The sequence below is a fragment of the Triturus cristatus genome, chromosome 2_1, assembly GCF_964204655.1.
Source record: "Triturus cristatus chromosome 2_1, aTriCri1.1, whole genome shotgun sequence".
NCBI classification, from domain to species: Eukaryota; Metazoa; Chordata; class Amphibia; order Caudata; family Salamandridae; genus Triturus; species Triturus cristatus.
The window spans coordinates 1070982462-1070995278 of NC_140581.1; the positions used below are offsets into that span (position 1 = coordinate 1070982462).

The 12817-nt window shown below is 42.6% G+C and overlaps 1 protein-coding gene across 3 annotated transcripts in view; it reads right to left on the reverse strand.

Moving 5' to 3' along the window:
• The window catches only part of LOC146866365 (NACHT, LRR and PYD domains-containing protein 12-like), a 396927-nt gene that overhangs the window by 79386 nt on the left and 304724 nt on the right, over positions 1–12817 (reverse strand). For all 3 annotated transcript variants that reach the window (XM_085636040.1, XM_085636045.1, XM_085636031.1), the window contains one exon: positions 5612–5695. In XM_085636040.1, coding sequence (XP_085492166.1) covers positions 5612–5695 — 84 coding nt within the window. The remainder of the gene's footprint in view (positions 1–5611; positions 5696–12817) is intronic.

A 12817-nucleotide genomic window follows, 5' to 3' on the forward strand; every position in this document is an offset into this window, starting at 1 on the left:
AGGGAAGCAGTAAAATGAGTTGAAAATCAGGTAAAACCTTAGCAAGCAGTCACAACTTTGTGGGTACTCCCAAATATTTGTTATGTTTTTACAGCATTCGCCTGTGCTCCAAACGTATACCTGAATGCTCCATGTATAAGAACGTGCAAAATGTGCCCCATTTTTATAGAATAGGGTCACAAACGGAAATATTTTTCAAAGAAAAGAATTTTCCAAGAAAAGAAATGGAACATGGTGATTCTCTGCAATCAGAGGCGGCAGAAGAGATGGAGTTATTAAAAAAAAAAAAAAACTTTAATGTGTCTAAATAGCATACATTTGTGCACCTAACTTCTCAATCTTATACAAAAGTGACATGTATTACTGAAAGTTCAATGAAACTGGCAAATATTTGTAAACATCCTCATCAATAACAATGTATCTGTAAGGCAGCATTCTGAATGAAGCCCATCTTATATATAGTTACTTTTTCTGTTAATCGAATATGATGTGCTGAGAAAGTGAGCCACATGACTCAGCCCAAACCCTGACCTATTATTCCGATATGTGCTTATTTGAGTTCCCAAGTGCCAGTAACTAGGTTACAGAGTGTGGCATTGTCTGTGGAAACAAGACCATAGTTTGTGGTGGAAACCTTAAGTGGCAAGAGAGATTAGCTAATTCTAACCAAGGTACTTACAGGTCATCAGAGGAGACCTCGCACTCAGAGTCCAACTGGGATTAGCACTCAGGACTTGGTAGCAGAAAACAGCTAGGGCCACCCCAGTGACAATCGGTGACTTGCTTCTGGTAAGCTCCTTTTCTTTACCGTGCGGTCATTTGGAAATGCCCCACTTCTTGTTACACAGTGAGGGCTGTTGTGATAAAAAAAGCTTGAACGTTCAGAGTTGGTAAGAAGGCAGTAACCGTATTCTGAATATCTTGCATACGTTGGACAAGATTTGAGAATATCATCGATCCACCCTTAGACGAAACGCAATATGGTGTATGACAAAAGTGTACCAAGATTAGCTTTGGTTAATAGTGTATTTATGAAGGAAGAATCTGATATGGTGAAGGAACAGCACCACAGCCAGGAAAGCATAAAAGCAACAGTGCCCCTGTGAGGTCTGCAGCAGCTTAATCTATAGTTTCTCCTATACGTTACTAATTTGCGTTATTTTATACAGGTTACTACTTCTTTCATTTGTGTGTTCTAACTAACCCTGGGCGGACAACTACGCTATGCTCGCGTAGTTTGCGTAGTTTGTGCTACTTCGCGCTATGCGAATTGCACGTAGCACAGTGCAAAAACACGTAGCGTAGCCTAGTTGGCATTTTTTTCTCACTCGCAGTCCTCAACGTCAAGTTGGCGACCGCGAGTGTGCAAAAGGACATCCCGGCGAGACTTTCTCCTCGTTCGCGATCAGCAACATCAAGTTGCCGATCGCGCGCGTGGAAAATAAACCTCCTGGCGAGATTCTCAACGCGGGGAGGTCAGGTTTCTCATTGCGAGTAGTCGTGTATGCTCGAGACCGCTTGCGATGAGAAACTACCAGTCCGCGTTAAAAACAACTCGAGCGGCAGAAAACGACAGCTCGCACTTTGCAAGATGCCGTTTTCAATGATTGCACAGTGCGGACAAGCATCCGGCACTGTGCAATCATCACGAACAGCGCACTACGCAGTTTGCGTATTTCTACGTGTATCTCGCGTAGTGCGAAGTGCACTTTGCGTAGCTAAGCGTAACGCTACTACGCGAACTACGCCTAGGGTTAGTTCTAACCTCTTATTAAGCTAGGGGGGTTATTCCGAATGTATTACTGAAATGCTCCATTATATCTTTTAACAAAATCATTTAATAAGTACATATTAATGTTGAAGATTTTAATAGGAATGTAACTCTTACTCACGATTATTCTAATGATTTAGATCTGACACACCATTTATGCAACTATGACTTATCTCACTAAATATTTTACACATATATTAATTTAAAAGTACGTGCACATATATTCAAATGTCCGAGTGCAGTCTAACTGCTGTGTTAAATTAGCGCAACCAAATGGCCCTAAGCTTCAGAATTTCAATGTTTAACTTTCATGTGAGAGTTGCGTTGTTTGAATGCTCTCTCCTTTGCAGGTGCAGATACATGGCTTCATTAGTTAGAATTTGGTATTGTTTGGTTGTAGTGATATTAAGGTACAAGAAGAATTTCTTGGCAAGAAGAAGATGTGTTAACGAGGTGGGAGACAAGTTCTCATGGCAGAGAGAGATGCTCAGGGACAATTGAATGTGCCTCATCGAGAGCGTGAGAGAAGAGCTGAATGCTGCAAATTTCTACCTAAGACAATGGAAATGTACTGGAAAGTGACAACGCTGGTTATCTTGAATGCTTGTGGGTTAATAGATGTTGTATTGTTGTTAGAGCAGCAGAACCCCAAAGGATTTCACGAGGTACATACCTCTGATGGGATTCCTCTCACTGTGTAGCTTCATGCTATGCTTGTAGGTTTGGAGTACTTTTATAAAAGACTCATAAGTGGCCGGTGTCAGAGCAGGGTGGTGGGGCGGGAGTGGTTGAGGTGACGACAATGAAAAAAAGGGGGAAAAACCATACCTGCAGCCCGTTGCATCGCTGGTCCTCTGCCTCTCTCGTGGCTCCACTGCAGGTACAGGCTCCCAGACTCCCCTGCAGCCAATCCTGACGCTGCTCTCATGCATGAGAGCAGTTTCAGGATTGGCCTGAGCGCCCATGATTTGCGCTCCAATGGAGACTGGGAGCCTGTGCTTGCTGCCTCCAACCCAGCAATGAAGCTGGGTTGGAGACAGCTTCAGTGTGCCTGTAAGTTTGGCCGGTCGAACCGACATGCACACTGATAGCAGTGCCCACCACTCCCCATCGATGCCTGTCATCCCCCTAACCTCACCTCCAAGACTCAGCCGTGAAACAAAATAAAACGATAATAAACCCAGGATTATTATCTCTTTCTTTGAATTTTTTGTTACCCTGCTTGCGGAAGGGGGGTTGAGTCATCCGCCTTATCGGAGGAGCCGCTACTGGAAAGACTCCCTGATACTGACACCTATTCCTTACTTCCCATGGCTTATTAGAGTTTGCCCTGAAGTTAGTACAGAGTAAGATAAAGTAGATTTATCAAAAATAATAATGACTAGGCAAGGAGGATCAAATTCTGCAAATAAACTATCAGATTCTTTTCCTCATCTTTTGCATTGATGCCACCAAGTTTTTTGTGTATTTATTAATGTTGAGAAGTTTCGGATTCATTCTTGGGATTCTATATTTCTATAATATACTTCTGAGGCTCATTTATATTAGTTTGTTTTTGAGTTTGTAATAAAACCATTTACTTTCTTCAGTAGTCTTAGTCTTATTGAGTGAAGAAATTTGTTACGCTAATTTTGAAATTTTTAACTTGTGTTCACTCTCTCTTACCTCTCATACAACAAATAAAGATTCACTGACCAAAGAGAGGAAAGTAATTGCAGAAATAGAACATTCTCAGATGGTAGCATAGCAAGGATGGTTTGTTCATGAAATAGAGAGATGTAGAGAAGTTACTTTAAACAAGTTTAAACTACTTTAAACTAGCCCCCACAGTTTATGTTTCAGACTGGAGGATCTGCAAAGTTACAGCAATTCTGAAGAGAGTGGTGGTAGCAGCGAAGGACTGAATATTAATAGGGTTGTGTGCTACAGCGGTTCATATGCAGTTTGTGGGTTGTATGGCAATGGTCTGATGTTTAGCAGTGTTGTGCGAGTCTGGCGTCAAGTTGAAAGTGTTATCAGGTCCGACGTGACCGAAGATCCCGGGATGATATTGGACGTGTAGAAAACATTGTATTATAATTTGTTTGCTAGGGTTTGTGGGGCTTGTTCTGAGATGTCGTTGACGGCCCAATTGAGATAGAGACTTTGGGGCCGATTACGATGGCGGAAGGCCCGCCACCGCCAGCCATGAGGTGGCGGGCCCTCCGCCATCGGATGACGATTCTCCACCTGCCAAATTAAGATGGCTGGTGGAATCGCACTGCGACCGTGGCGGCCGCAAATACCGCCCACCACGAATCCGCCACAGGCAATTGTTCTGATTGCCTAGCGGACAGGCCAGATAGCGTAAAATGGTGGCGGTGCCTAGCAGGCAACAACCGCCAGATTACGATGCTGGATTCAGCCAGCCGTTCCATGGTGGTGGAACCGCCATGGAAAAGCTGGCAGGGATTGGTTTTGGGAGACCGTTGCGGGCCCCCCTTGTGTTGGGGGGAGGTGGTGTGCACTATGGGGGTACCCATATTACCCCCTACATTTCACTGCTCTACGTGCCAGGCACCGCATGGTGCCTGCCACGTAATGCAGTGAAAAGCAGAACATGCATGTTTAGCATTGCGGCAGATGCTGCAGCCAGCAGCACCCGCCGCAATGTTAACCATGCACAATGCGACCGCCGCGGTGGCGTCGCATCGTAATCTGACGTGCGGGACCGCCGCGTTGCAGGCAGGCAGTCCCAGGCAACGCTAGAGTGGCAGGCAGACTTGAGTCCGCCCTCCATCGTAATCGGCCCCTTTATTTCTATGTATGACAGTGAAAGATCATCAGTGCTGTTAACCTTTTGCGCAGAGGGAAATTGTGCCGATCAGGGTGATTTCCCACAGTACAAGGTCTCATTTTTGATCATGTGCTAGAACGGAAATATTCCTTGGGGGTTGCATTCTGTTGATTTATTTAGTAAAGCAGACAATTGTTGTTGATCATTATATCTGTTATAGGTGTTTTGTGTGTGTGTGTCTGTTGGGAAAGAGAGAGTGTTCGTGGAAATTGTAAAGGAGGGCGAGCCAGTGCGAGGAGTAAGAATGGCATCATAGAGTACCGTGCTGAGATTGGTGGGTTGGTGTAAAGCTGTGCTGTTATTGTTTGTTCATGTCATCGCGTGTCGTGCTGTTGTTGGCCAGTGGTGTGGTACGAGAGTTTTGGAGGAAGAATATTGTTTTAGATTGAAAATATTATGATCTTCATTGTTGATAATTTTGAGGGGAAAATGAAATATTTTAGAATATTACAGGATTTGGTGGAGAAGGAGAAGGTGGCTCAAAGGGGTAATCAGAACCAGCCTTTTACAGGAAATGTGGCTCTATTCAGTGTGCTATTCAGCAAGTTGCCCCTGTGAAGCAAGGTGGAGGAGATTTCCAGTCGCAAGGTAGAGGTCGAGCGGTTCCTATTGATCCGAGTACTGGGATTGATGTGGCCACTTTGAAAAAGTTGAATCTATGTAATTACGGTAATAGATTGGAACACTGGAAAGAGAATGCCATCTTAATCCAGCTAATCAAAGACAAAATTTAGGGTCACCTCAACCTCAAAATAGTGACCAGATACAGATACCAAATTGTTCGAGGTAGACTTTCAAATTTTAAATCGCCTCCAGGTCTGATGATGCAAGTCCCACAACCCCCAATGTCACAGCAGCACTCCAGTAATCCTAGGTTCAATACAAATCCTATCCTATTGTAAGTTTATCACAGTACTTATACTCCTGCTTCCAATGCAACACATGACATGAAACTCGGTTTGAAATGATTAGGAAAAACATGCAGGTCATTTTTGATAACATACCATAATCCATTCAAAGTGCGGTTGCTTTTCAGAGAGGCACACAGTTCCAGGAACTCTTCATTCTGAATATTTGCCCATCCCAGTCTATAGTAGAAACAAAAAAGAAATACAGTTAAAATGCTTAGGTTTTAAACTGCAGCCATTATTTTGTATTTATGTCTGCTAGCTGGTGCCTCAATTTGACACTGGAGCGGAGCAGCTGGTTAGAGTTCTGTGTCATGCATCCAGGGCTTGCTGGGCACTTCTACAGACCATGCCCACGGTTACGGTTGTGGAGAAGTGTGGCTCAATGGTTAGCGCGGCAGACCCTGATGCAGAGGTCTGGCCCGGGACCAGGGTTCAATTCCCGTGCCTATTCTAATCATGGGTCCCACGCTGCAACTCTGGGCAATAGCTTGCTTAATCTCCACAACGGCCCCAACAGTGCTGGGATGCCTGGCTTCACCCTGGGGATGCCCAGGAGTGGACATTTCACAGGGAGAAGCCAGGAAGGGTTCCCTAGTGGTATGAGTACAGCGCCGGGAAACCCCGGAATGGGGTAGCTGTGCGCTATATAAGTACAAACACATTTACATTTACTGCAAACATAAGTACTGGGCATAAGCCTTGGAAGGAGGACATGCCCTGTTCTTTGTGACTTCCGGGGATGGATAAAGGATCAGCTGAATACAGTCTGCAGTCATACACAGAATCCATGCTTATATGGCAGTCTCTAGCAAACAATGTACACAGAACATGGCCTTAGGTTCCACCCTGTGTCCATGCTTGCCCAACCCTCTAGTTACAACCTGTGGTTGTTACCACTAAGCACTGGGCATTCTCTTCAGCCATGTTTCGAGCTCATTACCAATGTCTGCAGTGCATGCTTGCTCCTGTGTACAGCCTTTGGCCATGCCAGATGCTCATGCCTTCAGTAGGTCCCGGACACAACAGCAAGACATGACTGTCCGGCACATGCAACATGCGTCACCCTCGGCTATGTGTAGTCTCTAGTTCTCCTGCAAACGTTACCCAGGACCCCATCAGGCTCAGTGACGCCTATGGCTATACCCACTAGCAACTAAGAATGTGGCTTCCGGGTACGCCCTTTGTTCTGCATCCATTTGGGCCTTTTCATGAAGATTCTGCAGATAAGGACGAAGTTTTAAGCAATCCAAAATGTGATTTCCTGCGGTTGGTGCACAATACAGCATATTCTCGTAGCAGTTCATACTGGTATTAGGGAGAGCATGGAACGTCCCTGTGGTACTCCATGCAAGCTTAATTTAAGGGTACAGATTAAACTAATAACGTCACCTAAAGTGTGGGGGTCACTAATTAAATTTCCATATTGATTCACAGACTTAACGCTCAGTTAGCGGAATGCATAAACAAATTATCTTTTTTCAAGGGACGAAAGAAATCGTCCACCCCAATGACTATCGCTCCATTAGTTGGTTGTTGTATTTACATCCTTCCACTGCACAACCACAACATGTGTTTTCGAACGAGGTTTGTGACCCGGCTCATGTAGACAAATAGATGTTGAGCTCAGATTCCAGTTTTCATTTTGCGTAAACCACTTCAACAACATACTGTTATATGTTTACCTTTTGTTTGTAAGGGATTTTTAAAAAAAACGCTGAAAGGATTAACTATATTCTAAACCAGCTTTGGCAAAGCCAATAGATCTGCCTTTTTCTTAAATGAACTGTTCGGTGAAAGTTGAGTGATATTGTGTGTGCTGCTCTCAGCTTTTCTAGAAATAAAATCCCATAATGAGACAAAATTTGGGGCTACACCGATATGGAAGCAGGGAGGAGGGCCCTGAAAGAAAGCAAACCGGGAAATAGGCCATCTCCATTTATATGTCCAAGCTCTCGAATGACATCCCTGGATCCATCGGGTCTCTCCTAACACTGCCCCAGTTTCAGAATCGAGTTAAAGACACACCTCTTCAAAGAACACATAGCACCTCGAAATAACAGTCCCCATCCACCCTCAGAACCCAGCTTCCTCTTTAATAACTCACTGACTCAATCTTTGCCTTCGCTCTGTATAATGCTCAGCTGGCTTTGGGCAAGGTTTGCATTATCCAAAACCACACCCAAACACCAAAAACAAGCTGCATTAGGAGAGTTAAGATGGAAAAAAGGGTTTTACGAAAAGGAGTCATGAAGATTAACTTTGATTTGTGAATAATGAATGAACTTAATAGTCATACTAGGCAAAATAATGAAATATTTTTTTTAATGGGCCAGTATTTTCATTGCATCTGTAAGAAACCCAATGTACGCACACATTACGTTAGCCAAAAAAGCAGTCAATCCAACATCACATTATCATGACAGCAAAATAAAAGAAATAAAGCAGCAGGGGCAATCCGTGATTAAAATTGTGTATGACACAACCTGACAAAAATCACATACTCCCTAAACAAAAAGTTAATAAATTAATAATTAAAATCTAATTGTCGGTGAATACTTCAAAAAAAAAACACACTCACTACAATTCATTTCAAATCTGCAGTCTAATAAAAGGACCGTGATCAAAACCTAATGCAAACACAAATGGGACAAACTAACCATCCCTGAGATTCCATGGCCTGCCGATGCAAGTAATCGAAAACCATGGAAACACTTGAAAGTTTGTGTCTGAGGGGGGCTAACCTGAAGATCGCCCTATCTCTCTTTCTCCCTCTTTGTCCCCCTCTCTCTCATTGTACTTTGTATTGTACTTTTTCGAAGCACTGATAAAAGTCTTCCAGTTAGATTAATTAGAGATAAAACTGTCCATAGGGAAATTGGAATAGAATAATTTAAATACAGGAAATTCATACTTTGATAAATGTTGGGTCTAAGGGGTAGACTAAAATTCACCTGAAAAATTAGATTTCTAAAATTAGTCTCAAATTGTTTAAAGCAATTGCAAATTATCCGAGCTAAAAATCTACACAGCTGCTATATTGATGGTACAATCAATGTTGGTCAGGAACTGTACTTCACAGTGCCGCGACTTAGCGCCAAGTCGTCAAACGACTGGCTAACAGCCATTACCACGCAGGTATTGCACTTCGCACAGGTTGAGCTGAGGCCCAACTGGCACGTATCACAAAGAAAAATGATCGATGCACGAGCACGTGTGCATCATTGTAAGGTGATTGAGGCTTGAACTTAATCCATGCCAGGAAGACCAAAGGTCCTGCAGCACGTGAGGGGCTCAAACTCCACCCGGCAGGTAAGTTCCTTGAGCCCCAGGGTTCCAATTACGAAAGAACTTATGAAAACTGATGAATATATTTGAATTAACTCTATGGGTCCAAGCACTGACTTTTGATATAATATGTCATGGTAAACCAAAACTGAGATTTCCGATTAAAGTACTGGTGATTATGAAAAAGTTAGAATGAGGTATTTTTGATAGTTTATTGTGATTTTTGAGGGAGGTATTATTGTGGATCTTTAAAACAAAAGTAATTTATTTCCATAGTAGAGTGTGGGTAAATTTATCTGTGTATGTCTATATGTATGTATGTGATACTGTACAATGACAAGTCAGACAAATGAAAGAACGAAGAGATTCCTGAAGGTTACATTTGATTTAATTTTTCTTTAATTTGAAGAAATGTGCTGGTACTGTAAAAAAATATACAGAGGTTCCTTAACACGGGGTTTATGTTTTCATATAAGCCTAAAGAACAAGTTACACTCTGTAGCACCCTTTCTGGTAGATACTCTATCTAGCTGCAGATTCCTCACCTTTTGAACATTCCCTAGGCGTCAGACTAGATCCAGAAACTTTTCCTTAGTACCTCTGCGCACCGTAAGTTAGCGTCTTGCGACTCACACTCATGCCGTTAGGCTTCGGAAATGATGTGCGGGGCCTATATAGGCATCAGTCCTGTCTTGTAAACCCTCATAACAATTGTTGTCCGTAAAGGGCTGAGAGAAGTCATTAGCCTGGCGGAAATCATCATCAGAATCTGTTCCAAAAAAAGAGTGAAGAGAATGTTGTCTGTCTTGAGGTAAAGAAAGCGTGAAACCTCAGTCGGATTTGGTCGCGACTTTGGTTGAAGTCGGACCGGCGTTGAGTCAGTGTCGGAAAGGACAAGGGGGTTCACCTGTTCAGGTGGTGAAGCTGGAATCGGCGTCGATATACTGAAGCCTGGAATGTTATTAGACGCCGCGGGTGGCTCTGAAGTTATCCAACTATGGCAGCAGGAATGGGAATGTTGGTGCCACCCAGATGCTTCCTCAAGTGAATGGGAATAGAGAGAAGGAGCAGAACTCTGCTACGACTTCTTAAGTTTCTTGTGCTTATCTGAGGATTTGAAATGCAATGGACAATGGCCTTAACCGAGGGGATTTGGGAATGGGAGCATGAATGGGACCAAGGTTTGGAGTGGCCCTGAAGCTGCGTCTTCTTATGCTTGCCAATGTAAAGTTCCCTGATGGTCTTTGGGTTAATTGACACACAGTCTCCTCAGGTCTTGTAGTCGTGCCTCGACCCCAGACACCACAAGCACACCTGGTGAGGACATCTGCTTGTGAAAGTCCCTACAGGTCTTAAAATCTGTCCTCTGCGAATGTGATATCGCTTGAAAACTGAGAACGTTTTTAGAAAATTTGAGGTAAAAGTGTCTCTAAGAGACGAGAGGAGGCTACGGATCAGCATCTGTAGGTGCATAAAGAAAGTAACTGATGTCAGCACAGAGAAGTGGCGCCTATATAGACCCCATACATTTCCAGAGCAGAATAGCATCAGTGCATCAGTAGTAAGGGGCCACCTTCCGGCTCTTGAAGGTAGTATGGAAAAATTTCCAGATCTAGTCTGATGCCTGGGTAATATTGAAAATGTGAAGAATCTGCAGCTAGAAGTCTCTATCAGAATATTTTAATTCAAACTGCATCCTACGGTTTTTACAGTGCAAGTATATTTATTTATGTAAGATGTGTTTTTTTAGCGTGGTTCTTACCCACAATGGGTGGCAGTGTGCTTTAAAGGTAACACAAAAAAATTGACTCTGGATGAAGCATTCCTTCTGCAGCTCAAAGTTCAAGCACTGGAAAGGTATCTTTGTTAAAAAAAGATTGCAATAGGATGAAAGTCTGTCCAATGGGAGAAATGTGCACAGCTATTAAAAGTGAAAACGCACACAATTAGCAGGGGAAACCTGAGTTATTTGCCTTCACTGGCAGTCTAATCTTATGTCAAAATACAAAATATTTTTAAGCAGCTGGAGTTTGGCGAAGTTGTGAAGTGCAGGGAAAGACAGTGTGCAGTAAATTATTGTAATTTCAGTTCACCTCGACCCACTATTTCCAATTAAAAATGCTGAAATGTGGGAGGACAGAAGCATTTCAAGCGGGTTATTGTGTTTTATAAATCTTTTCGAAAACATAATTATTCACACGCTTTTGTTGTGATTATTATTTATGGCAGGCGTTTTGTTGAAAATTAAGAACTCAATTCTAAGTAAGGATGTGTGTGTTTTTTAAGTTAAAACATGGTATTTATTTATTTCAAACCGGCAGAGAAGCCGTAAATACGTGCTGCAGTAGCCTTAAATCAAAACAGCCAAGCTCTCCTTCCACAACTAACACGAATCCCCTTAGCACTCTGGGTAAGACACAGAGCAGTAATAATCAGTTGGCCTTACAGAGGACCAAGGAGAAGGTAAAACCAATTCCTGGAGCAAATCTCATTAGATCTACAAAACAGAGTCAGCATACTTACAAAATCTTAAACTCTCAACCGTAACCGACTTACCGAATGTGCTCTCCAATAAACCCATGATTAAATATAGGAAGGGGTCCAACAGTCAAAGACATAGGTAGGGCCAGATGTATCAAAGGGTTTTGCCCATTCTGTGTCTATGGGGAATTCTGTTGATACATATGGCCCAAAATGAGTCCCAATTTCATTCCATCAGAGTCAAGTACTGATAAGACATGGATACCAGAACAACCGTCGGGATTCTTTACTTGTTCCATGTGCTGTGTATGCAAATTTAGAATTAATAAGATATTTCATTTCAAACAGAGACCCATAAAATTGGACATTTTATTAATTGCCGTACCAAAAATGTTGTCTATGTGATTGTGGATGTAACAAAATAAATGTGGCCAGCACCAGCTAGGGGCTACGATCTTGGATTATGGAACATGTGAGAGCATATTGAAATAAGGGCAAAACATACCCCTTGGCGTCTCAAAATTGTATTGCCAAAGATGGAGAGTTGTTTTGATTCTATGGAATTGATTTTATATCTAATGATGTGAGAGGTGGAGACAGGGAACAAAGCTTAAGACAATGTGAGGCCATGTGAATTTGTTGTCTGAGATCAGTGGAGTTCGGGTTAACCAAGGAAAATGAATATTATCATTTTCTGTAACTGGCAATACAGCTACGATGGTTAATGGAGGTTGAGAAAACATCCATGTGTATGTATACTTTGGAAACTCCTGTGGTATTTTTGGATCTTTATAAATTATGTAGTGTGTCATTTCCGCTAGCTTTCTTTGATGCCTTTTCCCCCAAGAATCTTCAGCCCTTTTTTGGCTATTTTGGGTAGTTCACACTTCGGCCTCCACAACATTTTTCCCACAAAAGGTAACATTACATTTACATCCTTTTCTCACAACATCCTAGAGATTCCAAAGGTACCCAGGGCTTGTGGATTCCCGTGGAGGATAGTGAGAAAGTAGCCAAAATGTACCTAAAGCTCTGGTTTGTGGGAAAAATAGGAAAAAAATGCTCAGCAAAAAAGTGTTTTTTTTCACTAAAATGTGATTAAAGAGGTTAATGCTAAAGTCACCATTTTTCTCGCTTTCCGGAACATGAGGAACTGATTTTGGGCCCTAGCTCAGCAGAAACCTAGGGAAACCTAGCAAACCTGAACATTTTTTAAAGCTAGAGACCTAAGGGAATACAGAGTGAGGTTACTTGTGTGGCTCCCACCAGGATATCCTACACAGAAGCCCTTACACACTTTAAAGTTTGACAAAAAACATACATTTCCCTCACATTTCAATGAGGAACCTTCTGGAATCTGCAGGGAACCACATAATTTCTACCACCTATCATTCCCCCAAGTATCCAGATAAAAATGGTACCTCAGTTGTGTGGGTAGAGCTAGTGCCCCCGAGAGGAAAGTCCCCAAAATGCAATATAGGCACATCACATTTTTCCACTGGAAACTGACCTTTTTTGGCAATGTAGCTAGCA